This window comes from Emys orbicularis, chromosome 2, assembly GCF_028017835.1.
Source record: "Emys orbicularis isolate rEmyOrb1 chromosome 2, rEmyOrb1.hap1, whole genome shotgun sequence".
Taxonomy (NCBI): Eukaryota; Metazoa; Chordata; order Testudines; family Emydidae; genus Emys; species Emys orbicularis.
This window is the reverse complement of record NC_088684.1, coordinates 287,033,237-287,060,829: the sequence shown is the minus strand read 5'-3', so window position 1 is coordinate 287,060,829 and position 27,593 is coordinate 287,033,237. Positions and strand designations below refer to the sequence as shown.

The 27,593-nt window shown below is 46.7% G+C and overlaps 1 protein-coding gene across 1 annotated transcript in view; it reads left to right on the top strand.

Moving 5' to 3' along the window:
• VILL (villin like) overlaps positions 1-25,832 on the top strand; it is a 37,444-nt gene extending 11,612 nt beyond the window's left edge. Inside the window, exons 4-19 of the mRNA XM_065398049.1 lie at positions 1,040-1,148; positions 3,378-3,488; positions 5,585-5,784; positions 5,903-5,981; positions 7,828-7,926; positions 8,819-8,972; positions 10,684-10,784; positions 11,298-11,435; positions 12,995-13,153; positions 14,801-14,980; positions 15,428-15,573; positions 16,332-16,476; positions 19,097-19,285; positions 20,686-20,754; positions 23,795-24,055; positions 25,719-25,832. Coding sequence (XP_065254121.1) covers positions 1,040-1,148; positions 3,378-3,488; positions 5,585-5,784; positions 5,903-5,981; positions 7,828-7,926; positions 8,819-8,972; positions 10,684-10,784; positions 11,298-11,435; positions 12,995-13,153; positions 14,801-14,980; positions 15,428-15,573; positions 16,332-16,476; positions 19,097-19,285; positions 20,686-20,754; positions 23,795-24,055; positions 25,719-25,832 — 2,254 coding nt within the window. The remainder of the gene's footprint in view (positions 1-1,039; positions 1,149-3,377; positions 3,489-5,584; positions 5,785-5,902; positions 5,982-7,827; positions 7,927-8,818; positions 8,973-10,683; positions 10,785-11,297; positions 11,436-12,994; positions 13,154-14,800; positions 14,981-15,427; positions 15,574-16,331; positions 16,477-19,096; positions 19,286-20,685; positions 20,755-23,794; positions 24,056-25,718) is intronic.
• Positions 25,833-27,593: the final 1,761 nt, after the last annotated feature.

The window sequence follows — 27,593 nt, the reverse complement described above, 5'->3', positions numbered from 1 at the left end:
TCTTTCTTCAAAACAGGATAAACCCCGACTGGGTTTGTTTTTTCCTGCAGTTTCCGTAATCTATTGATTAGAATTTTGCTCAGACTTTAAATGGATGTGAACTGTACAATATTTAATTTACATGTAAACAGACAGAGAAACATTTCTTGCCTGAAAAAACACAACTGCTTTTCACCTTTCTGGTGACCAGTCCCTTTGTCACAGACTTTAAGTACATAATTGTCAGTCTATATACGTAACTCCTTACCCAACATCCATACGTACACCTCACAATGGTTATGACGACCAGTGTGACACAGGGTTTAATTGGAAACCTTACATGACATTCTTCTAGTGCACCCAGGGGATCCTTGTACCCTATATGCCCTTGGCATTCAGTGGTTCTTGGGTCACAGTAGGACCTGCAGTCAAACATTGTGATCCACATGTCCCACAGCACAAGCACAAATAGCTTACGTCGGAGAGGAGGGTGGCATCCTGAGTCCCTGCAGAATGTTGTTTTAATTAGGGGTGGTCAAAATTTTTCCATGAAAACTGTTTTTCGATGGAAAATTAGATTTTTCAATACAATGGTTTCTATTTTCAAAAAGAGTCTGGGGAAAATTTTGCTTTTTCATCAAAAAACTGTGTACCTGGGAACTGAAATATTTCAATTCCGAAATGCCTCTGCAGTGCCTATGGGGGAGAGACTTCAAGTGGTCACAATTCCATTCTCCTCTATGGGCCAGGTTCACCATATAGACTCCACCTCCCATGATGCACCACAGCCACGTGAGGCTTATGATGCAAGAGGGAAGATCATGGTGCATCATGGGAGATGTAACCTGACCAGAGAACCTGGCCTATCGAGGAGAATGGGAGCACGAGGAGCACAAACTACAACTCCCCTGAGGCACTGTGGCAGCATTTTCAAAAACAAACTTCTGGATATTTCAGATTTTGATTTTTTTTTTTTGCCAAAAACTTGACATTTTCCTGGGAAAACCCTCATTTTCTTACCTGCTCTAATTTTAACCCTCGATTCCCTGTTACGCAACAGCTACAAGAAGGGAGGCGTCGCTTCAGGATTCAAGCACGTGGAGACCAATATGTACAACATCAGACGCCTCCTTCATGTCAAGGGGAAGAAGCATGTGTCAGCCACAGAGGTAAGGGCAGAAGCGCTTGATTTGTATTAGTCACTCATGGTGAATTTCATAGGAGCAATGCTGTCGGTTAATGGTCTGGCATACCATATGGCTTTCCAGTGCGAGAAAATCTGGGTCAGATTCTGACCTCACTTCGGTTTTATACCCATGTAACTCACCAGGACCAAATCCTCAACGGGTGTAAATCACCCTGATTCCAATGAAGCCAATGGTGCTGCATCAGTTTGAACCAGCTGACCATAGATTTCAGTGGACTTACGCCTTACACCGGTGTGAGATGCAAATCAAGCCCTCTGAGCAATGGCTGCAAACACGGAGCCTGATTCTCGTCTTCTTTACACCAGTGTCACTCAGTGTTGAAGACAATGGAGTGACACTGGTATAAGTGGAAGCCGAATCAGATTTGCAGTCCTTCTAGCTGAAGTCATGGATTTCTTACACAACTAAAACGGAGCCAACTATGAACTTGATCTTGTAGCAGCCTTGTCGTCTGAAGCTGGAGGAAAAAATGGTTCCGGTTTTTATATGCATTTCCCTAGGGCCTGCTGCAGGTGGTTGTAATAATAATTATTACATATGATGATATCATGTATCATTATGTATGATTAACATATTATTCAATAATATTATTGTATTTTTAAGACCGCATTGGATTGCCAAGACATGCACATGTCTAAGCTGACTCACCGCACCGCTGCATTGCTGTAACCCTGGCTGTCCCTTCCCTCCCCCACTCAGCGCTAATATTAGGCCCCGATCCTTCAGAGACTTGCACACATGCTTACCCTTATGCTGTGCTAGGAGTCTCATTGGCTCCATCAGTGCCAACTCACACAGTACGCGCAGAGCTTCTGACCCTGCTTTATGCAGGATCGAGACCTTGGCTTGCATATGTGGTACCCGTAAATAGATGAGCCTCCCAGACGGGGGGGGGGGGGGGGGCTAGGGGAAGGGCGCGATAGAAGCCCCCTGCTCTGTTATGCAGAAGCAGCTGGGACTGCAGCACTGAATATAAAGGATCTCTTTCAAGCACCAGCATTATTACTCATCACCACTGTAAGCTCCTTGGTGCAGGGACTGTGCGCTTTCTCTTAGTCCTGAAACTTTTCCATGGGTGGGGGGGGGGAGGAGGGAATCCATTTTCCGATCAACTCTACTCAACTGATTGTTCATCACAGTTTGAAAATCCCTGCCTTCCAGAATAAACAACGTTCAATAACTTACAGTGGGTTTTGCTATCCTGGAGAGAGAAAGAGAGAGAAGCTGGATATGAGTCAGCAATGTGCCCTTGTTGCCAAGAAGGCAAATGGTATATTGGGCTGCATTAGTAGGAGCATTGCTAGCAGATCGAGGGAAGTGATTATTCCCCTCTATTCAGCACTGGTGAGGCCACATCTGGAGTATTGCGGATAAGTTGGAGAGAGTCCAGTGGAAAGCAACAAAAATGATTAGGGGGCTGGGGCACATGCCTTATGAGGAGAGGCTGAGGGAACTGGGCTTATTTAGTCTGCAGAAGAGAAGAGTGGGGGGTGGGGGGGATTTGATAGCAGCCTTCAACTACCTGAAGGGGGGTTTCAAAGAGGATGGAGCTAGGCTGTTCTCAGTGGTGGCAGATGACAGAACAAGAAGCAATGGTCTCAAGTTGCAGTAGGGAGGTCTAGGTTAGATATTAGGAAACACTATTTCATTAGGAGGGTAGCGAAGCACTGGAATGGGTTACCTAGGGAGGTGGTGAAATCTTCATCCTTAGAGGTTTTTAAGGCCCGGCTTGACAAAGCCCTGGCTGGGATGATTTAGTTGGCGTTGGTCCTGCTTTGAGCAGGGGGTTGGACTAGATGACCTCCTGAGGTCTCTTCCAACCCTGATATTCTATGATTCTAAGCTGTTGGCCAGTAGGCCCAGCCAATCATTTATTCCTATGCAGTGTCCTGCACAGAGGTTATTGCTGTTACCAGAAAACTAGAAGTTTTAAAAGAAGAACAAGGAGATCTGCACATGGGCGTGCGCGCATATTCTTCCTTGAATTTTAAAAAAATGCCTGGTGTTCCCATCCCTTCAAACAGGATAATAAATGATAAATCCCTGATCGTGTTATGAATAGTTTAATGATTTTGCAGAGAAAAATAAGCATGTTGTTAATATCCGAGTGTAGTTCCTTCCCCAGAAGCCAGTTTTCCTTGACGATCATTGTTCCCTGGTAACACGCACTGTTTCATTATCTCGTGACAGGTGGAGCTTTCATGGGACAGCTTCAATGAGGGGGATGTGTTTCTGTTGGACCTGGGGAAAGTGCTGATCCAGTGGAATGGTCCCAACTGCAACATTGCGGAGAAATCCAGGGTCAGTGCAGAAAACGCCATTGGATTTATTTGGGGCATTTTGAAAGCCTGAAAAATGAAGAGAAATATGACCAATGATGATTGCAAAATAGCAGCCTCCCCGGCACAAAACGAGTGATACACTGATGAGTAGTTAAAACCCTATCAGAGGGCTATATTCCCATTAACGGCTGCTACAGGAGAGGAAGAATCGTGTTGCTGTTATGGCATGGGACAGGTTCAGGGGATGTAGGTTCAGTTCCTGGCTCTGCTGCAGATTCTCTGTGTGGCCTTGAGCAAATCACTTAGCCTCTCTAGACATCATTTAGGTCTATGTGACCTAGTGCTTAAAAAGTCAGGAACTTTATGTACACTAGAGATCTCAGGGGTGGGGAAATTTGTTTTAAAAGAAGGTAGTGTGGACTAGTGCAAAGTGACAGAAGAAAAAGTAGCAGAAGAAAAGCAGACGTAGAAATAAGAATACCAAGCTCTTATGTATCAGCTTTTCTCCATAGATCTCAAAATATTTTACAAAAGTATCATTATCGACATTTTACAGATGGGGAAACTGAGGCACAGAGGGGTGATGTGACATGGCCATGATCATCCTGCAGGACCATGGCAGTGTTAGGGAGGACTAGGTTCTATTCCTGAGTTCCCATCCAGCGTCCTGTCCCACTGGACCACACACTGCCTCTCTGTGGTTGTCAGGGCCAATGCAATGGAAGGCCATCAAAAACCAGGAGGCAATTATGAACCAGGTTCTGGGGGCATAGGGGAGATGCCTGAGGTTGTGGGTGAACTCATGGCACTCCTTTATATGTATGAAAAGGCAGGCAGCATCTTTCTGCATGTTGTGGCATCCGGAGAGCTGGGCATTGGGGTAGGGTTACCATATTTGAACATTCAAAAAAGAGGACACTCCACGGGGGCCCCTGGCCGCGCCCTAACTCCACCCCTTCCCCGCCCCCATTCAAACCCCTTCCCCAAATCCCCGCTCCGGCCCTGCCTCCTCTCCCAAGCGCGCCACGTTCCCCCTCCTCCCCCCCAGCCGCGCGAAACAGCTGTTTTGCGGCGCATGCGCTGGGAGCTAGGGGGAAAAAGCGGGCGCTCTCTCGAATGATCAACTCTTCTTTGGGGAAAAATAATAATGGCAAAATCCTGGATGTTTAGATATTCAAAAATTCCTCCCAGATGGCGATTTAAGAACCAAAAAGCCGGACATGTCCGGGAAAATACAGACGTATGGTAACCCTACCTTGGGAACACCATGGAGAAGGTAGCAGCATGGTCAGGGTAAGGCGAGCAGCTGATGCTTTCAGCAGAGGTGGAGAGGAGGCAGGTTCCCCAAGGAGCAATGGGGCAGAAGAGGCTGCAGGGCAGATTTCCAGACATGAGAAACGTGGCAGCAGAAGGAGGGTTTGCAGTGAGAGATGATGTCCAGATTTCCTTCGACGCTAGAATTCCAAGGCTGCTTGAAAACGTTCTGTCTAAACTGTTTTTCAATGGAAAATTGGGTTTTCAACTCAATAGCTTTTTTCACCAAAAAATGTCTTTCTACAGAGAATGTAAAGATTTGGTTAAAAACCGAAACGTTTCCATTTGGAAACGCTGCCGTGGTGCATCATGGGAGTTATAGTTTGGGTGCCTCGTGCCCCCATTCAACTTGTGGAACTCCTTACCTGAGGAGGTTGTGAAGGCTAGGACTATAACAATGTTTAAAAGGGGACTGGATAAATTCATGGTGGCTAAGTCCATAAATGGCTATTAGCCAGGATGGGTAAGAATGGTGTCCCTAGCCTCTGTTCGTCAGAGGATGGAGATGGATGGCAGGAGAGAGATCACTTGATCATTGCCTGTTAGGTTCACTCCCTCTGGGGCACCTGGCATTGACCACTGTTGGTAGACAGATACTGGGCTAGATGGACCTTTGGTCTGACCCAGTACGGCCTTTCTTATGTTCTTATGTTTGTGGTTGCCCAGCCAGACTGCATTGACCAAGATAATAAATTGGACTGAAATATCCTGTGTGAGCATTGAAAGTCAGTCCTGACCCGGCACCTACAGAGGTGAAAGGCGAGTCCTTTCATTGGCTAAATCAGGACCTATCTCTTACAGGGACTGGCTCTGGCTCGTAGCATCAGGGATGATGAGAGAGGCGGCCGTGCCCAGATTGGCATCATTGACAATGAGAAGGACTCGCCGGACCTCATGCAGATCATGAAAACAGTGCTTGGGGAGAGACGTGGGGCGCTCGGGGCCGCCACGCCCGATGAGAAAGCCGATGAGCTGCAGAAAGCAAACGTCCGGCTCTACCAGTAAGTCTGGGCTAGGCCTCCAAACCCAAGCCCTGGGAATGAGTGTGTGTCCCCCAAGAGGAGAGTCCCTTCTCCCCCAGCCCTCTGTGAATTTTTCTCTGCCCATTGCCTCCTCTAGTGTCTACGAAAAGGACGACAACTTGGTGGTGCAGGAGATAGCCACCCGGCCCCTCACACAAGATCTCCTCCAGCATGAGGTAAGGTGTGGGGAAATAAGGGGGGGATGCTAAGGTTGTAAGCTCTTTGTGATGAGAACTGTCACTTCTTGTCCCCTGCCTGCACAGCACCTGCATAGTGGTAACTGGGTCCTTGCCTGAAGCCTGTAAGTGAAATGATCAAACAAATAATAATGAAGGCGGAGTATGGCAGTTAGGTGCCTAACTACCTTGGAGGCTCTTGGGCCTTAGAGACCTTCCATATCTCAAACTATCAGGTGCCTTTTTAAAGGGAACCACCGGCTGTCTGAGGTCTGCTTTTGGTGGTTGATGGGTGAAGGTGGATTGAAGCCGCTATGAGAGACGGTGACCTGCCCGCCCTCACCGCCCATGGACATGTGACCTTGGCAGTCACTAAAGGAACAGTCAAGTGTCTCAAGGCACTGTCAGAACAGAGATGGTTAATAGCTCATGTTCGTATACATGAGGGAGGATCTGGCTAAAATATGATAGTGAATTTGTCCCTACTAATTTCTTCAAACAAACCAGCCCGCAAGATCGGGGGGTTACCATGAGGGAAACCAATACGTCTGTCAGCTGTCACCAACCCCTCTGACTAACCAGGGTTCTCGCCTCCCTCCCTCCCTCCCTCTGTTTCTTGCTGTAGAAGCGTAAGGTGTTATCGAGGGTGGATTAGTGTACATGTCACCTCTGAGTAGAAATGATAAATAGTGCTTAATTTGTAATGAAAGAGGTGCCGGGGCTCAAGCAATTTTTTTACTTTCATAACTGATGCAGCAAGCCCGGAGGTGCTGGGGCTATGAACTGCCAAGCCCAGAGGTGCCAGGGCTACGAACTGCCAAGCCTAGAGGTGCCAGGGCTCAGCCCTGACAAGCCCTGGCACAAATTAAGCACTGATGAAAAGGTTCTGCGTTCTTCTGGGTTGTTTCTCTTTTCCTTCAGAAACAAGCAGCTCAGTTCTCCGTCACTGTTACCTGGTAGGGTGCCAGGATGCAGTTAAACTGTCAGGGATTTGAGGCAGAGTCACATGGCCTAGTTCTGATCTGGCATCAGGGCCAGCTCCAGCTTTTTTGCCGCCCCAAGCGGCGAAGAAGAAAAAAAAGATAAAGCCGAGATCGGTGGCACTTTGGCAGCAGCTCTACCGTGCCGCTTCATTCTTCGGCGGCAATTCGGCAGCCGGTCCTTCCCTCCGAGAGGGAGTGAGGGACCCACTGTTGAATTGCCGCCGAAGACCCTGACGTGCCGCCCCTTTACGTTGGCCACCCCAAGCACCTGCTTCCTGTGCTGGTGCCTGGAGCCGGCCCTGTCTGGCACAGCCTGGTTCTGATGTTGCACTGCTTTTACACCAGTGTACTCCTCTGGCTTCAGGGAAGTCACTCCAGACCTACACTGGTGCAAGACAGGTCCAAGTCAGGCATGGCTTCGTACTCCTCTAGCTCCCAGCAGGCACTCTACAAATCAGTACCACTCATTAATCTAGCACAGTGGGCTGAAGGTTGAACTTTCAGGGCCTGCATTTCTAGTCTCTCTCACCCCATGCTTTTGGGAACTGACGGATTGGTTGCTGCTGTGTGCAAAGGACTCATTGCTGGGTTTGGAACAAGTGTCAGATACTCCAGGGATCAATTTGAGCTGGGTCCAGTGCAGAAAACATTGCACCCATTTTCCAGGAATAGTGCAGCTGCCTATACTAGCTCTTACGCTGCTGCTAGCAACCGTGCACCTGAACCACTGCTGGAAAAGGGGCACAACATTTTCTAGTCTAGACACTTTGGTGACACTTGAGTGCAGGTGACACTTTGGATAAGGGGAGACACCTGGCCCCAGCAGAATTTTTGATCTATCTGTTTCCTTTGCTTCACTTCAGGACTGTCACATTTTAGACCAAGGTGGTTTTAAGATCTATGTTTGGAGAGGAAAAGACTCCAGCAAGGAGGAAAAGAGAGCAGCATTCAGCCGCGCTGTGGTGAGTCCTGTATTTAAAACAATCTGCTAGGGGAAGTAGCTAAGAACTATCTTGGACGTTGCTGATCATTACAATGGAGCATTGATTGATGGGAGCTGGCCTGTTTTCTCGCATATTAACTGAAGACAATATAGTAATAATGGATTTAAACCAACATTGTCATGCTTGGATGAATTAAATGGGAGCTGTGGGGGATGAGGCCACTTATTTATGTGCCGAAGAGTCTTTCCACCGACTTCAGTGGGTTTTAGAATAGGTCTTAAATGGGAATTTGTAGTTGACATTTTCAAAGTAGCCTACGGGGTTTAGGGCTTTGTCTTCACTGGGGAAGACGGTGTATTCATGAGTTCGCTGACTTGAAGTGAAATCCTACCGAAGACAAGGCAGTTTGTAGTTTTCACACAAGTTAGTACATGAGGAACTGCAGCACAGAGAGGCTAAGTGACTCACCCAGGGTCACACAGGAAATCCGTAGTAGGGCAAAGAATTGAACGTGGGTCTACCAAGCCCCAGGCTGACACCCAAAACACTGGATCATTCTTCCTCTCAACTCCTGGTGGCTCATCAGGAGCTCTATATATCTATGAAGCAGGGAGAAAGGGGGGCCATTCCTAACCAGACATGGGCCCATGCTGCCCTGGTCAGTCCTGGATATTGTATATCTCAGAGTTTGTGGGTGTCTAGATCTGGATTTTTGGTGCAGCCTTGTATTATAAAGGCCAGTTACAAAATTTAGGTCCAGCTCAGGGATTCACATTCCAAACCTCTTAAGGGTTTTGGGGGTATTTGGATCAGCGGGGTTGGTGTAGGTCCAGGCAACATTCAGTCCAGTTGTACTTCTGTACAGAGATTGGTATGAGCTAAGTGAAGTCCTTTTGGAATCCCCCCACAGGGTTTTATCCAAGCCAAGGGTTATTCTGCTACCACCAACGTGGAAGTGGTGAATGACGGCGCAGAGTCGGCAATGTTTAAACAGCTCTTCAAGAGGTGGACAGAAAAGGAGGAAACTCAAGGGCTTGGCAAAGTCTACACAACTAGCAAGATTGGTGAGATCATCAAGAATGATGCTGATAAATTGGAGAGGGTTCAGAGAAGAGCCATAAGAATAATTAAAGGATTAGACAACATGCCTTATAGCTATAGACTCCCGGAGCTCAATCTATTTAGCTTAACAAAGAGAAGGTTAAGGGATGACTTTATTACAGCCAATAAGTACCTCCATGGGGAACAAATATTTGATAATGAGCTCATCAATCTAGCAGAGAAAGGTCTACCATGATCCAACGGCTGGAAGTTGTAGCTAGAGAAATTCAGACTGGAAATAAGGCGTAAGTTTTTAACAGTGAGTGTAATTAACCATTGGAATAATTTACGTAGGGTCATGGTGGCTTCTCCATCACTGATCATTTTAGAATCAAGATTGGATGTTTTTGAAAGAGATGCTCTGGGAATTATGTGGGGGAAGGTCTCTGGCCTGCGTTATAGAGGAGGCCAGACCAGATGATCACAATGGTCCCTTCTGGCCTTGGAATCTGTGAATCCTCCAAGCCAGCAGTGGCTGACATTTAGCGTGCTTTATTGTCATTGATTTTGAGTTCTGTCTGCTTTCCTTATGAAAAATGATGCCCAAAGAATATCTTTTACACTGATTGTTTCAAACCTTCAGTACCTTTAAAGCCTGATTGCCCATTCTTCCATAACCACGTATCTTCCATCTTCTTTGGTAAAATAGAAAGGATTCAGCAATTTAGCAATAACAAAAATTGCTGATACTGAACGCTTACATAATAAAATAGCGAAACCGTCCGCTATGTCAAATGTAAACTGTGGCAATCAAGAAATCAGGAAACGAATCACAAATATTTACAAAAAAAACCCTTTTAACTTCAGAAATCAGTAACTATGAATCTAATAATTTATACTGGCATAAATCTGACTCCATTGAAGTTAATGGGCTTGTTCTGGATTTACACTAGTATAAGCGTGAGCAGAATTTGGCTCACTGGCTTTTGTTGAGGTGAATGTTACGGTGTATTGTTCCAAAAGGGAAAATGTTGAGCTGAGGGACAACAGACCTGGATGTTGACAGAAACGTGAAGTGAATATGCGTAGTTACATAGATATTGGATGTCTTCATCATTGTCTGTCTCCCCTCATTACCTCCAGAAATTTAACCATTTTTCCTTTTGAAAATAACATTTAAAAGGAGGAAATTATCATGAATTGTTTGTTTGGGAGGTGAATATAGGGTGACCAGATGTCCCAATTTTATAGGTACAGTCCCGATATTTGGGACTTTAACTTATATAGGTGCCTATTACCCCCACCCCCCCCACCCCCGTCCCGATTTTTCACAATTGCTGTCTGGTCACTCTAGGTGAATAATACTTTGAATGGAACTCATTGGAGCCAATCAGGGTGTACTTTTTGAATATACAATGTGATTGAGTAATTCTATTATTATTGGCCTCTTAGGAGGTCAACAATAGAACACCCAAGCTCCATCAACAATAGACGTGTACTTTGAATCATAGAACCATAGGTTTAGAAGGGACCACAAGGGTCATCTAGTCTAACCCCTGTCAACATGCAGGATTTGTTGTGTCTACTTACTCATGATATGATGGTTTTCAGATCATTACAAGCCAGGATTTTTCTCATGTATGTTATAATTGTGTGTAAATATGGGGCACTTGACAGTACTTAAACTGTATGTTCATACGGTTTGGTTAACATGTATTCTGCATATGTGTACAGCCAAGGTGGAGCAAGTGAAATTTGATGTCTCTCAGTTACATGCCAGACCAGAGCTAGCTGCAGAACAGAGAATGGCAGATGATGCCTCCGGGAAAGTTGAGGTGAGCAATCACTTTCCAAATCACTTTTCTCTTACGTGGGTTGCAGTCCTTGGCATATTTCCAAGCCTCTGCCATTTTTACATACAACTGCTGTGCAGATCTGCCCTAAGGCAGTGTGGCTGCAGCCAGAACGAACTCCCAGAATGCTGTGACTATTCAGAAGAGCTATTATAAATCCCCTCTCCCCCAGATATTCTTTGGGGGGGAGGAGGGACATCTTACCCTATGGTCTTTTGATCAGTGATGCAAAGGAGTCAGCAGGTTTGTTCGTCTAGCTCAGGTAAGGCACTGCGCGTTGTTAGCAGCCGAGAACGCGCTGATAGAATGGGCTGAGGAAATCAGTGGACTCACGCAGCCAAAACTGGAGTAACATAGCGGTGAAGTGGGCATTTGATATAGAGCCTACAGGCCTGAACTTCAGTGGGCCCCTGAAGAAGTGGCTTGGGTATATTTACACCCGCTCACATTTGCACATGCAAAATCCACCTTTCTGACCAGGCGGTTTCTATGCAGGTGTGGAGGATTGAGGATCTGCACATGCAACCAGTGGATCCCAGGACTTACGGGCAGTTCTACGGAGGAGATTGTTACCTGGTCCTCTATACGTACCTGACCTCGGGCAGAACTCATTACATTATCTATATGTGGCAAGTAAGTAAAAGGCAAGCAGGGAAGGGCTGGATATAATTGATAGAAGCTCAGAACCGAAGAAAATACAAAAATAACCCAACCCCCAAACGCTCACTCGCTCTTTGGAAAGCCCAGCATCTTTGGCTCTGTCCTGCTCTTTTGAACCCCAGTTGAGCCAGTGGTGGGACCTTCTGCATCCTTCCACATGGAGGACTAGCATGTTTCACTGAAGCAGGGCCGGCTCCAGGCACCAGCCGAGCAAGCTGGTGCTTGGGGCGGCAGATTGTTCGAGGCGGCATTCCGCCCAATCCTAGGGTGGCACGGCCGCTTTTTTGTTGTTGTTGTTGTTCCGCTCCGGCCGCCCTGTAGGGGGCGGCGGCGCGGAGGATGGGAGCACCCTGCAGCAAGCCCGGCAGGGCAGCCCGCGTCCTTCCCTCCCCGCCGACCGGAGTGGAGCCCTCGCGGCAGGCGGCGTGGCGGGAGGGGCCGCGTGGCAGCACCCCGCTGTAGCCCTGGCCGCCCCCCATCTCTCTCTCTCCTGCCCGCTCCTTCCCCCTCCTCCCCCCGCTAGCCGGTCCTCCTGCACCCGCGCTCCGGCGCACAGATCATTGTTTGTTTGTTTGTTTTTTGCTTGGGGCAGCCCAAAAGCCAGAGCCGGCCCTGCACTGAAGGGTATGATCGAATCAGGCTGCGAGTGGCAGCACTGCCTTCTACTGCAGTTCCTCCAAATGTGAGCCCAGCCAAGGCTGTCTGAAAGGAAGCCATAAACACACTGCTGCCCTGAGACAATCAGAGGCTGCTGAAAAGCATGGTAGAGCTTGGAAAGGGGTGGGGCACGCTACCCTTTGGAGGTATAGCATTTGCCACCATGCTGTCCATCAGGAAATGTTCTGTACTGTCCCAGGCCTGCGAGGACTACAGATGTTTTCCTCTGGCAGATGGGGCAGAAGGTTTCACTTGAATGACCTGCATTTTGTCAAAGCAACAGCAAGGATTGGCCCAAAAGAATTACCATTCCCCAACGCGCACACACTTTTCATAAATCTGGTAGACCTGGCGGACCTCGCACCTTGTGTAACCCTTTGCTTGTGCGCCAAGTGAATGCGGAGCGTGTGGCCGGCTGCCGCACTCCACCCCAGAGGTGGCTTCAGGCACCCTCGCTTTGCAGAGGGGTACATGACGATACAAGATGCAAGGAAGTGGAGACTCAGGCCTGTGGTTTTTCTCCACTGCCATAACCCGCAGTGGCAGTGTTGCTGACTCTCGTGATTTGATAGCAAATCTTGCAATACTTCATGATGTTCTTCACAGCCCCAGGGCGTGAGTCACGGGAATGGGAATCTCGGCTTTCACTTTTTTAAAAAATATTTTCTATCCCTCATGAAAACATGAACCCTAAAGGCTCCAAGACCAAAAACCAAATCAAAAGAATCCCACATGGATTATTTTTTAAATCTCATGTCTTGTTGGGATCCTGCCTCATTATGTTTGAGTGCCTGGGGCTGTTTGTAACTATGAAACATTCCGTGCGCTTAGCATCTCCTGACCAGCGATATCAGGTATCTCTCCTTCGATCCTAGGGCCGCCATGCGTCCGTGGATGAAATCACTGCCTGCGCATTCAACGCCGTGGAGCTGGACAAAAAGTACGGGAACGAGCCGGTGCAGGTTCGAGTGACGATGGGCAGGGAGCCTCAGCACTTCCTTGCCATCTTTAAGGGCAGCCTGATTATTTATGAGGTAATAACGACTTTGACTCCAGAACGCTGATGCCCTTAGGTGGGTGGTCGGTGATGAGGGTCACACCTGGGACCTCTGGATCTTAGTGCACGAGCCCCTGCTGCCTGAGCTGAAAGACACCCCTCTGTTAGCCAAACCTGCAACCAGCAGATCAATTTCTAACTAGCCCAGCCGTCACTAAGAGAGGGACCGAGCACCACGCCGCGTAGGCAGAGCTTACACCAGGAAGGAAGAGGAACTGTTTAAGATGGTAGATGGGGGCATTCCCAGGAGGAATGGGACTGTTTAGACTGAAATAGCCTGACAGGTCTCTTGGAATACTATGACACAGCCCAAACAGAAGTGCTGGAAACCCATACTTCTGTCGTAGGAACTTATTCAGCCCCTGTTGAGATAATATCTGAGCCCTGCTCAGTTGTTAATGGATTTAACCTCTCAACCTCCCTGTGAGGAGGAGGGCAGGGCTATTATCTTCATTTTGCAGAGGGGCAACTGAGGCACAGAGAGGCTAAGTGACTTGCCCAAGGTCACACGCAGGAAGTCTGTGACAGCGCAGGGAACTGAAAAACCACTGGGCATGCTTCCCCTCTCCACCTGGCACGTTTCAAACGAGGCTGAGCAAAGCACTAGTAAATATCTCATAGGGAACGGGGCTAGACTGGACTAGATTAAGCCCTCAGATCTTTTCCATCTCTAGATTCTAATTATTTTGTACAGTGTCGTGCATTCAAATTCTATCCCCGGAGGCTTTGCGGAATTAAACACAAGACGTATTGTCGTAAATCACAGCAAATGTTCGTAGGCTGTCCGACAGCATCTTCCAGTATCCAGCCTCAAAGTCCCCTGCAAGCCTTGTCCCTGCCACATGACTGTGAAGTGTTAGCCTGTTTCATAGGTTCTCTAGTTACAGCTAAGCCTGCTTGGGGCTCCTGGGCCCTGCGTCACGAGTGACAGATTAAATGGAGGCACGGGGAGAGCCCGAGGTTGCTCAGTGCTGGCCTAACGCTTGGCTTTGCTGGAAGCAGAGTTAGGCCAACACTGAGCATTGCTCATTAGCTGGCTTGCCCCTGGTTACACAGCAAGTCTGTGTCGTGGCTCAGTGGTTCTCAACTAGGGGTACGGAGAGATCTTCCAGGGGCTACATCAACTCATCTAGAGATTTGCCTAGTTTTACAACAGGCTATGGCCAATAGCACAGGGCCAGGGAAGGCAAGAGGCAAGGGAAAGGTGAGCAGCTTCACTTTGAAAAAAGCGCCTGTACTGACCTATAGCACAGAGCACCGTGCTTGGGGCACTGCCTTCTGCACAAGGTGCTTAGTCAGGGAAACAGCTTCTTCCCGCTCTGCAAGGCAGGCTGGAGATTCCCTCCTCGGCCTTCCCCATTCCTGCCCCTGTGTTACTGGCAAATGCCCACAGCAGGCATGTAGCATGCTGGCTGTCTTCCTGGTGGGAGATTTGAGGCCTGAGCCAAAGACTGCTGAAGGAGCAGAGAGGCTCCCAGGGAGTCCAGTGGGCTTTGGATCGGACCCTTGATCCCTCCATTCTGGCAGCTTTTAAGGGCAAGACACCCGAGTCTGCTCTTCTCACCAGAGGCCTCTTGGGCTTTCGCACCCACCATACCTCATGACACGATCTGGATTTTTGTAGGGAGGCACGAGTCGCGCACAGAATAACGAGCCCGAGCCCATGGTCCGTCTCTTCCAAGTGAGAGGTACTGATGAGATCAACACCAAAACCATCGAGGTGCCAGCCCGGGCCTCCTCCCTCAACTCCAACGACGTCTTCCTGCTCACGACCAACCAGGTCTGCTACCTGTGGTGTGGGAAGGTAAGCGAGCAGATGAAAGGAGCAGCACAATGTTGATACAAGGCCCAATTCCGCCACCCTCACTCCTGTCGACTGGTACCTCGTTACGCGAGCAGTCCCATCAGTTTCAATGAGTCCACTGGGAGAATCGGTCCCTAGGGCCCAGATCCTCAAAGGTACTGAGAAATTGATGGGAGTTAGGTGCCTAAATGCCTTTGAGGGTCTGGGCCTAGATGACTGCAAACGACAGTCGTAACAACGACTGACATCTCTGCCGCGTGCAAGAGGAAAGAATCTCTCCCTGCAGAATTGACACATCCCCTTATTGGCCCAGCCACTGGAGGGGGGAAATAATCCCAAACATTTGGGCAGCTCTAGTTCTCTCCAGAAGAGGGAAGTGATGTACAGACCATCAGCTCACAGGTCTATTCTGCCAGGCCCCTCCTGAACCCCTCTAATCTTGTGCAGGGTTGCAGCGGGGATGAGAGAGAGATGGCGAAGATAGTGGCCAACATCGTCTCCAAACGGGACAAGCAGACCATTCTGGAGGGGCAAGAGCCGGTGGAGTTCTGGGCAGCACTGGGAGGAAAAGCCCCCTATGCCAGTGACAAGAGGTAATTCTTTAAGGGCTGCAGTGGGCTTGCACAGCTGTAACTAAGCAGAGAGTCAGGTCTTTGCAGGAAGACGGGGTAAGGATTTCCAAACTCGGCCCCCTCACTAGAATGGGCCAACACGGAATCCCAGATCAGAGCATCCCCAAGCTCTGGATGTGACCCAATGCCCAGTGAAGTCCATGCAAAGACTTCCATTCACCCCAATGGGCACTGGGTCTGGCCCTTCTCGGGGAACGGGGGTTGAAATCCTGTTCTGAACTGGTCTGAGGCTTGGGTTCCTCTGTCGGAGCTGAGAAGAAGGGCTGTGTGAATGCTCCGATCGGTTTGACTGTTACAAACGTTTGCCTGGGACGCAGGAAGTTTCAGGAAGCTAAACCTGTTTGGAGCAAACTTAACCTCTCCATTCCACCTAAGCTGAGTCTGGGCAAGGTAACAGGTCTCCGCGGGAGCTATTTAAAACCTGGTGGGTTCATGTGGCTTCAACTTGAAAGCAGGCCACATCTTGGTGGTTCGGGTGGAATTTTGCTTTGACTTTTGGTGGGGGTGAAAGGGGTTCTGAACCCTTGGGATCAACTCCCAAAAAGATTCCAGCAACTCCTTTCCCCTCTCCCCCCTAACCTGCCAGCTTTCATCACAGCTGATGGGTGTTGCCATGTACAAGTTTGACCCCTAGTGGCCACAACTAGTGTCTGCAATGCATGTTGGACTCAAACATGGGAAAAGATTTCACATTTCCTGGTTCTTCTCGTCCTGCCAAGATTCCAAGAGCCAACTGTCCGATACCAGCCCCGCCTGTTTGAGTGCTCCAACCAGACAGGGCGGTTTATCATGACGGAAGTGGTGGGCTTCTGCCAGGATGACTTGGATGAAGATGATGTCATGTTACTAGACACTTGGGAAGAGGTCAGTGGAATTCCCTCCTCTCTCCCCCTCCCCCCCGTAATGGGAGCTGTGCACTTTTGTTGGCTTGACTTATTTTAATACAGTATTCAGCATGAAATTCAGAACCGCATCTTCCATCCAGGATCTCAAAGTGCTTTGCCAATATTTACACAACACCCCAGTAACGTAGGCCAGCGTAATTAATAATACCTAGCACTTTTGCAACACTTTCCAGCCAACATATCAAAGCGCTTTACAAAGGAGCTCAGTCTCATTAGAAGATCGGGTGGGGAAACTGAGGCACTGAGAGGCAAAGTCAGCCCAAAGTCAGCCAGCAGGCTGGGAATACAACCCAGGTCTCCTGAGTCCCAGGGCAGTGCTCTAGCCACTAGGCCACGCTGCCCTGAAGAGAAATTACAGTGTTAGACCCATTCGGCGGATAAGAAACAGGCACCATGCCTGGGATTTTCAAAGGGGCCTGAGGGAGCTCAGCTCCCAAATTCCTTGAGATCAGTGGCAAAGCCTGTACTAAAATCCAGTAGCTTTTAAGGCCAGACGGGTCCACTAGACCATCTAGACTGACCTCTCACTCTAAGCAGTACGTGTCGGCTCCACTGAGCTCAGGCTCTGGGGGTTTGGTTAGATGTTGCTCTTGCAGCTTCCTAGGTGCCCTGCCAGGAGGAAGGGAATTACGGTGCAATTCTGAGAATCCTCTGCCTACTGTGGGATTGCACTGAGCATATACAAGCAGCTATTCACAGCGGGGCTGGGTGATGGTTCTGGTGCCCCATAGGCAAAGCTTTGCCAACACATGTATAGGGATGTGTTCTCTTTGTCACACTGCTAATCAGTTAGTGTCACTGATGCGCTCGCCCCATCCCCAAATCCTCTTCCGTGTGCTACAGTCAGTGATCAAAGCCTGCCCCAAATTTTAGGGGACAGAAGGGAGTAGAGTTGGACTGAAAACTGAGCACTCAGCTCTGACTCCAGATTAGGTTTGAGTTCTAGGCCAGACCAGCGCTAGGATTTGGGTTTGACTGCATTGGACATTAGCGGATGTCTCCACTGCTGCTGGGACGGGAGCAGGTAGACTCAAGTAGACATCAACAAGCTTGCAAGGGGAGCAGTGGGGGCAAAACACCTAACTGGCTTCAAGACTGAGCTTGGTAAGTTTATGGAGGAGATGGTATGATGTGAGACTGCCTACAAGGGCATGTAGCCGATCTCTGACTGCTGGCCGCAAATATCTCCAACAGCCAGTGATGGGACACTAGATTGGGAGGGCTCTGATTTACTACAGAGAATTCTTTCCCTGGTGCCTGGTTGGTGGGTCTTGCCCACATGCTCAGAGTCTAACTGATGGGCATATTTGGGGTTGGGAAGGAATTTTCGGCCAGGTCAGATTGGCAGAGACCCTGGAGGGGTTTTGTCTTCCTCTGCAGCATGGGTCACGGGTCACTTGCAGGTTTAAACTTGTGTAAATGGTGAATTCTCTGTAACCTGAAGTCTTAAGCCAGGATTTGAGGACTTCAGTAACTCAGCCAGAGGTTCTGGGTGTATTACAGGCGTGGGAGGTGTGGTTCTGGGGCCTGCCATGTGCAGGAGGTCAGTCTAGATGAGCATGACAGTCCCGTCTGACCGTAAAGCCTATGAGACTCTCACTAATTCTGTACCAAGCTAGCGAGAGAAAAACAGCAGTGTGGGCATTGCCGCATGGCCTGTGGTTTGGGCTAGCCACCTGAGCTTGGACCAGGGGCTGTGCGGGCTAGGACGTGAGTGGCTAGCCATTGCTGCATCGTCCATGTTGCTGTTTTTAGTCTACTAGCTCAAGAGGACCTAGGGCGAGTCTGTCAACCCAGGCTGGGATGCTCACTCTCAGCTGCATTGTAGACATACCCCTGGAGTGCTGCTCGCACGGGCTGTCTGCTGTTTCAGAACCAAGTCGGATGTGGTGTGTAGGAATTAGATAGTATTCTTCTAGTGCAGCCTCCCAGTCTTCTATAGTTGTAGACAACAGAACCCTGCCAGAGCCACAATGTACATAGGTAGCTCGACCTTGTATGTCTGTACATAGTTAATCAGTGTAGTCATTTGGAGTCCTGTGTGGTTTCCTCATATTCTTACTGCTGTGCAGAGAGCGGGAAAACAGGCCCTGTCTGACTTCGGAGTCAATCCAGAATCAAAGTCACAAGGACAGTTTCAGAACCAGCCATTCCAATCAGAACCTGACATCCTGAAGAGGCTGATTGCTTGGTTCTTGGTTTAGAACCAGCTCTAGAGTGACTAACGGCATTTTTTGTGACTGACGAATGAGCCCACTGCATATTTTCTAGCCCTGAGCGGTGCCATCTGGGAACCCACTTTGCCGCTGAGGCCAGCATTATATGGTACCCGCTTATATGGTGCTACACATGCTTCTCAGGACACCTGCCAGACCATCATTTAATATATAATTTGGTTCCAGGAAATAATTTGACCGGTGCAGCGAACTACCAACAAAGTGGGTTCGTTGTGCTTTGCCCCAGTCATGTGCCTTGCTCTGATATCCGATTATCACAATTATCAATAGGGAGGGAGACTAACCATCCAGATCTCCAGTGGTTCTTACCATTCACTTGTCTTCTCCCTTCTCCCACTGTAGATTTTCCTTTGGATTGGCAAAACCTCCAATACATATGAAAGAAATGAGGCTATTTCCTCAGCCAAAGACTATCTGAAGACCCATCCAGCTGGAAGAGATTTAGCAACACCAATAATAATGGTGAAGCAAGGCTATGAACCACTAACCTTCACAGGCTGGTTCAGTGCTTGGGATCCGTATAAGTGGAGCGTAAGTTACTGGGAAATCTGTGTGTCTTGTCTGTCTGAATGAATATATATATATTGCATAGAAGTATCAGTAGGTAGGGGTCTACGTATTCTCTACTGTGTGTAGCATAAAAATTAGTGAGAATGTCATTTGGGGTGCATCACAAATAGAACTAAGTGAAACAGTTGCTTTAATAAATTGCTTTTCAATTAAATGCAAATTTTGGGGGGGGAAATACATTATATAGTTGAAAATATGAATATTTTAATCAAAACCCCAAATCCTGAAACCCGGATTCCAAACTTGCCTAGCTCTCATTAAAGACAAGCAATTTAGGCCCAACATCTAGATTGTTCAGAGGATTGTCTGTTGTCGTGTTTTTAAGTTTTCATAAAAGCAGATTGTTTCGGTTTTTTAATTAATTGAACACAATCTTGCTGAAACACTGCCCTCCAATGCTGTGAAGCCAGACTCCAGCCACCTGATGGCGATAGAGTGCACATGAATGGAGTAGAAATAGCAAGTGAAATTGAGTAGTGTTGAAGAGATATTGGTAAGTGAAATGGGGGAAAACTACAAATAGCTTCAGCTAAACCCAAGCATTCAAAATCATGAGATTGGCTTAAAAATCATAAGATTGTAAAAAGTAATAAATCTTGGGTTCTTTTTATTTGCCTTCTGGTGGTGTTGGAGTCTTTAGGAATCATATATTTTCAAGCTTTTCCTGGCAACTACAAAAGCTAAAAACTTTATTTTTTAAATGACAGCTGAGATTCTCACATAATCCCATGACTCCAGGAGCTGGGGCTTTAAGGAAAACACCAGATGCCATGAGAGTTGGCATCCCTATGGCTTTCAGGGCCATGTGGTTCCCCTACACTGGTTATTCCTGTCCAGGGGATGGGGAATTGCTGCAATTCTGCACTGTGGGGGATTACTACAAATTCTCTCTTCAATGGGGATGGGATTTGCCCACCCTTGCAAAAGGGGCAGGTGATTAGGATCCCAAAACTAGCAGGTCCCAGGGGACCCCCCAGAGGCAGTGCAAGGACCTGTGCCACTGTGTTTGTTCCCAGATCCCACCCATCCCCTGACAGATAGGCAGGAGATAAATGGAGGCCATAGCAAAGGGTATAAAGTGCATTCTACACAAGAACCATGCCTTTCCCTCCATCCTATGGCACCCAGTGATGCAGCCTGAGCTCTTAATTCACTCGGCGACTGATGCAGCTCTCAACGCTGCACGTGGTTCCTGTCTTGCAGCCGCAGTTCCTGGGATTCTGCATCCCAACTCATGTGGTATTGACCTAGATGCTGGTTTGAGGAGCAGGAGTACGTTGTAACTGCCGTTTGAATGTGCTCACTGAAATAACAGTGGCCTTTTCGCTGAGTCTGATTCTTATAACTCTCTTTACCTTTAGGATGGGAAGTCCTACGAGGAGATGAAGAATAGCTTAGGAGATGTGTCTGCTATATCAGAGATCGCAGTGGTGAGTGGACACAGAACTTGTAGCTGGAACAGCTAGATTTTACCTGTGCTACCACGGCTAAAAGCTTGTTTCTATTACCTGAGTAAAAAGGACCAGTTGCTGTTGGTAAACAAAAGAGTCATAGATGCCAAGGCCAGAAGGGACCATTGTGATCATCTAGTCTGACCTCCTGTATAACACAGGCGAGAGACTTTCCCCTCTATTCCTAGAGCAGATCTTTTAGAAAAACATTCCATCTTGATTTTAAAATTGTCAATGATGGAGAATCCACCACGAGCCTTGGTAAATTATTTCAATGGTTAATTACTCTTACCGTGAAAATTTACACCTTGTTTCCTGTCTGAATTTGTCAAGCGTCAACTTCCAGCCATTGGATCGAGTTAGACCTTTCTCTGCTAGACTGAAGAGCTCATTATTAAATATTTGTTCCCCACGTAGGTAACTATAGACTGTAATCAAGTCACCCCTTAAACTTCTCTTTGTTAAGCTGAATAGATTGAGCTCTTTGAGTCAGTCACTATAAGACAGGTTTTCTATCCTTTAATCATTCTCACGGCTCTTCTCTGAACCGTGTCCAATTTATCAACATCCTTCTTGAATTGTGGGCCCCAGAACTGGACACAGGATTCCAGAAGCAGTTGCACCAGTGCCAAATACAGAGGTAAAATAACCTCTCTACTCCTACTCAAGGTTCCCTAATTTATATATCCCTGGATCGCAATAGATTCTTTGGCCACAGAGTCACAATGGGAGTTCATGTTCACTTGATTATCCACCATAACCCCTGAATCTTTTTCAAAGTCACTTATAGTCCCCCATCTTATAAGTACAACCTACCGTCTTTGTTCCTAGATGTATACATTTACATTTAACCATATTAAAATGCACACTGTTTGCTTGCACCCAGTTTACCAAGCGATCTGCATTGCTCTGAATCAGTGACTTGTACTCTTTGTTATTTACCACTCCCCCAATTTTTGTGTCATCTGCAAACATTATTAGTGATAATTTTATGTTTTCTTGCAGGTCATTGATAAAAGTGTTAAATAGCCTAGGGCCAAGAACCGATCCCTGCGAGACTCCACTGGACAAACAACCACTTAATGACAATTCCCCATTTACAGTTACATTTTGAGACCTATCAGTTAGTCAGATTTTAATCCATTTAATGTGTGTCATGTTAATTTCATATCATTCTAGCTTTTAAGCAAAATGTCATGCGGTACCAACTCAAACGCCTTACAGAAGTCTATTATGTCAACGCTATTACCATTATCAACCAAACGTAATCTGATCAAAAAAGATATCCATGTTGATTGGTATTAATTACATTACCCTCCTTTAATTCTTTATTAAGAATTATATGCATCAGCTGCTTCATTATCTTGCCTGAGATTGATATCCGGCTGCATTTTACCCGGGTCATCCCGTTTACCGTTTTCAAACATTGGCTCAGCATTAGCATTCTTCCAATCTGCTTGCACTTCCCTAGTACTCTAAGACTTATTGAAAATCAGCGTTGATGGTCCAGTGAGCTGCTTGGCTAGTTCTTTTTAAATTCTTGGATGCAAGTTATTCAGACCTGCTGATTTTAAAATGTCTAACTGTAGTAGTTTTTGTCTAACATCTTCCAGAGATACTAGCGGAATGGAAAGAGTGTTATCATCATCATATGATGGGAGTATATAATCTTTTTCCCCCCAAATACAGAACCGAAATATTTTGAACACTTCTGCCTTTTTTGAATTATTAGTGATAATTGTGCCATTTCCATCTTGTAATGGACCTGTATCATTGTCAGGATTCTTTTTGTTCCTAATATATTTTAAAAACTTCTTCTTGTTGGGCTTAACTCTGCTGGCCATAGATTTCTCCAAGTGTCCCTTTGCTTCCCTTATCAATTTTCTACAGTTTCTAACATGTCATTTATACTCATTACTATCAATTTCCCCTTTCTTCCATTTGTTATATTATTTATTTTATTGGGGTTTTATAATGTTAACCACTGGTTAGAGCAGGAAATGTGAAGCCACAGTGTCTAGGTTATTGTATGTTCTCAAAGTATGACCTGTGTGTCTTTGTGTAACTCTCAGTGAAATAGGTATAATGATCTGCACCTTCTGTACTACACATAGCTCCCATGGGCTTCAACCACAGCTGCACAAAGGCATCTAACGGCATGGCTTGGCCTTCTGGACAGCCACTATATAAGTTACATATGCAAAAAAAAAAAAAAAAAAAAAACCACAATGGGCAGGGATCTTTGGTGGAGCAGTTTGTATTGGCAGTGCAATCTCAGCACTATGCACTGCTATTAATGATGGCAAAGAGATGCCAAGTACCAATGATAAATGTATGGATTCCACAGGGTTTGTCTTGTTCTATATTTGTACAGCACCTGGCACTATGGGGTCCTGGTATGTGACTAGGGCTCCTGGGTGCTACTGCAAAACAAAAAAATTTAGCTGGATTGGTTAGCCGTGATTGGTCACATGGTATTGTTTCCGTCCCCTGATTGGATCAGTGTGACTCTTAGAAGGAGGGCAGGGAGAAGCTACTGGACAGCCAGTTTTGAACCATGCAGGGAGAGACGACAGTTTGGGGAAAGGAAGTAGATGAGCATGACAATTTAGAAAACTTCTGACCTTTTCCTATATGGCTCACACGGGCCTTTGCCAAGGCATCATTAGTAAAAAAGTCAGGTTACTGTAAGCAGTATTGACTGGATATTTATAAAGTTTACAATCACCGTTGCATCTGGGATCCAAGGCCATGATGTAATGTCTGATGATTGATGGGAAGCTGCTATATTGAGTAATATTATGGGCTACAAGTTCTCTCTACAGCTTGAGGGTCCTTAGCAATGGGCCAATAAGTCCTGATTCCCCCCTTTGATATTTTAACCCAATTTATCGCATACTAAGAAAAGACCCACCTGCCCCTGGCAGGAATAAACATCCCAGGAAATCACAAAGTCATCCACAGATCTATTGCACCTGCCCAATGTCACTGTACTGACAGACTTTCCTGTACCCCGTAGGATCTTAACAATGCCAATCTGAACAAGAGAAACGCAGACAGTAAACCTGCCAGCCCGGCTGGTCCAAGAACAGAGAGAACTTCACCTGCATATAAACCACACCCCAAAAGCAACGTCAACAGCACTAGCAACTATCAGAATAACAATGCCCCTTCGGTAGTTTCGGCAATGACCAATGGAAATGGAGCCTATCCCAGAGAGGTGCTGATCAACAAGACAGTGGATGAACTTCCAGAAGGCGTGGATCCTGCTAAAAAAGAGGTAAGGGAATTGTCCAAGCATTGGGTTGATGCAGTTCCAGTTGCACATTGAATTTAGTCAAAATGATTGGCTAAGTGAGACCTGTTGCTCTCTAGGTTTATTAAGCTTTGCTTCAGGCTAAGGGAGTGCACTGGATAACTGAGGGAAGGATAGACAATAGAATCATACTAAACACAAGGGTGACTGTCTCGTAGCGCTGATTAAAAACTGGACTTTCCGTCTCGTGGGAAATTCTAATATTTCTATACTTGTTTTCATCCCAGATTGGGACAAAAAGGTGAAATATTGAAACTTTCCTCGGAAGAAACGTTTCCAAAACTCATTGATTCAGAAATATGGAAATGTTTCATTTTGACACTTTCCGTTGAAATAAAAGGTTTCTGTACGTCTATAGTCCAGCCAGGGTACAAGGCCCATATAGGACATGGGCACCAGGGACCCAGAACTACAACTCCCAGGAGGCACTATGGCACAGAGATTAAGGTTGACCCCAAATGAAAAGAAGAGTTTTGTTTTTTGTTGACAAAATTAAATGTTTCATTTAGATTTTCCGCAGCAGAAAATTCTGCTAAACTTGATCTTTTCCCGTGGAAAACAGATGGTAATGAAACCCCATTCTCAGTTGGGCAAAGGTTGCATTCAAAATTTTTCTTCTGGCCCGAATGTTTTGCCAGATACCAAAGCCAAAGGCAGATAAATGTTCACCATTCCTGCATGATCCAGGCTCCACGAGGGTTTAATCATCTGGGGACAGCGTGTCTGTTAGCAATTGACAGAGGGGTATCCATCTTCAGCCGAACTGTTAGCAGCACACTGCAAGAACTAACTGTACCTGTTGTGCTAATGTTCACACTGGAGCTGTTCAGGAAAAGAGTGTTTTCTCTCCTGTGATAAACTTCAGTGCAAACAAAAACGCTTGTTTGTTTTCTACAGAGTTTTTTGGATTTCCATTGGAAACCTGAAAATCAAACCTTTTTGAAACCTTTTTTTGTTTTCAGCAACTGGGAAATTTCAGCTGGTTGAGCAAAGATTTTTGGTTTTACTGAAAACTTTCACCTGAAAACCTTCCCAAAATGTTGTCCCATAGAAATTTCTATTTTGACAAAATAGCCATTTTCCATTAAAAAAACAAAACAAAACAACAACAATAAACTTTAATGGGAGCATTTCAGCCACGGGGGACATTCAGCTCTGTGCAAAAGGCCGGCTTGAGATCTATGCACCAATTAAGTCCTATTTGAGCTGCCAGTCAGTACCTAAGTGGTGCATAGGCCTTGTATGGACTTCTGCAAAAGGGTGAATTTCGCCCACTCTGCATAATGGCTGTTACGAGTTCATTGTGCATAAGGAAGCAGTAACGAAGCCGGAGTGTGTGCACATTCCAAATTGCTAGTTCCACCTCATGCTTCTCGGCACGTCATAATTCTACTCTATTCAGCCCATCACATGCCGTTATGCTGTAAACTCAGTGGGGCAAGGAAGTGTGTGCTTGTCACACTTCACTCCTTGTGTGGCACTGTGTACATCAATAGCACTTTGGAGGGCACCACAAGGACTATGCATCACTTCAATTTTAGGATTCTGCAGAGGGGTGGAAACTTCATCCTATACAAAAGACACTAACTGAGGGTGACTGTTTCTCTGCTACCGTTTTCCTCTGCAGTACTATCTGTCTGATGCAGACTTCCACGATATCTTTGGGAGATCCAAGGATGAGTTCTACCAGATGCCCAGATGGAAGCAGCAGAACGAGAAGAAACAGCATGGACTGTTTTGAAGCAGAGACTGTCCTGCGCCTGCTGGCTGTGGAATGAAATCATGATCTCTGTAGCCACAGGAGGGGAACACAGATACTTGTCAAAAAAACCTATGCAAAAACCAAAACCAACCCACCCAATCCAGGCCAAGCAAAGCTGCAACCTCTAGGGTCAGAGAAGCTTAATTGAACTGCTCTTCCTTCCCCCCTGCAAACAGTGGAAATTAGAGATCCATCTCCTGAAGATTTGACTCCATGCTTTGATATTTTCTTGCCAGTTTTGTACCATTATTGCCAGTAGCTGCAAAGACCTGTCAGTGTAGAATTAGTGCATTGTACACAGCGGGACGGTTGCCACGTTTTCAAAGTCGGTGTTTTCATTGTGGAACATAAATACTGCATGGCAGGTTGTTCGATTGTCACGTTTGAGATGAGGCGGGACCAATACAAAGATGTAGTGGGAACTGGAGTAGCCAAAGTAGAGTAGATGAGTGATACTTTCAGATGGACAACTTCCAGCTCCCACAAGTGGCTTTTTCCCAGTAAGGAATAAGCATAATAAATGTTTGAGTAAAGTTCATAACCTGACATGGTAAAAATTCATCAGAACCTGGCTCAAAAAAATAACATTTTTAATTTATTAAATGACTTATTTGAAAAGAAAGCAGAGACGTAGAGCCAGGGGCTGCTGTCTATATCCAGAGTCAGGCCCCAGTTTTTACAATCGGAGCTGTGTGCTGAATCCTTGCTCCGTACAGAGCCCCATTGACACCAGTGGATTCACATCCTGGATTCACACGGATATAAGAATCTGCCCATGTGCCTCCGATTGCAGGATCAGAGTCTTAGGGAAACTATTAGGTTTTCACTGGTATAACCAGGAGCAGAAAGTGGTTCTTAGATACTTTTGTCTCCACATGGCCTCTCTCAATTACTCTGTCACCACATTCTGCTCTGGGTACAAAGAGCACATTCCATATCACTTTTTGAATTTTGATTTGGGGCACGTGGGTGATTACAATGTAATGGATCCGGCTGTAAAAAATCAGTGTGACAATGGCTACAGTTTCAGCTTTGTTCCGTTCAAACCCAAGCAGTGATTTCACATAAACAACCGAAAGTCATGCTTTAAGGATGTTCTTAATAAAAATGCGTGTGATGGGCTCATTTCACTAGGGTAAACTCTGCCCATCTGAGAGAGCTACTGGCCCACACCTCCCACCAGTAAAATAGCCTGGTGATTTTGTGGGTGGTGGATGGGATTTCTAAAGAATAATTTTGTAATAACGTCTGGCTAGATTGTCAGCCCTGGAGCTGGAAAACTTGTCTATCCCTGGAGCAGGTATAACACAGGTCATAGAAGTGCAAGCTTCCCCTCCAATGCTCTGCTAATATACCGTTAGCCTGATATAAAGGAACACCTCTAGAAGTGAGAGGAGGTACTTCATTTCCCTTCATGCCCATTCAGTAATTGGGCTGGTGTGACGGGGTTCCCGGGATGCAACCTGAACTGTGGGACTGCTGAGTCCTCTGTCCCCCCAACCTGGGCTCCCTCGCACATTGTGATGCTGTTGGCAAGCAACAAACCTCTGGCAGGTACTGCACTTACACAGATATCCGCAAGCAGGGACATGCCCAACTGAGTTACATGAATGCTTTTCCCAGCCACTCATGAACTAACAACAGAGAGGCTTCAGTCAATTTCCCCCCTTCCCCCGCTCCCCAGCCTTGCACCCCAGAGCTGTGCTGCCTTGCCCTGGTCAGAAGCCTGACCAGTGTACA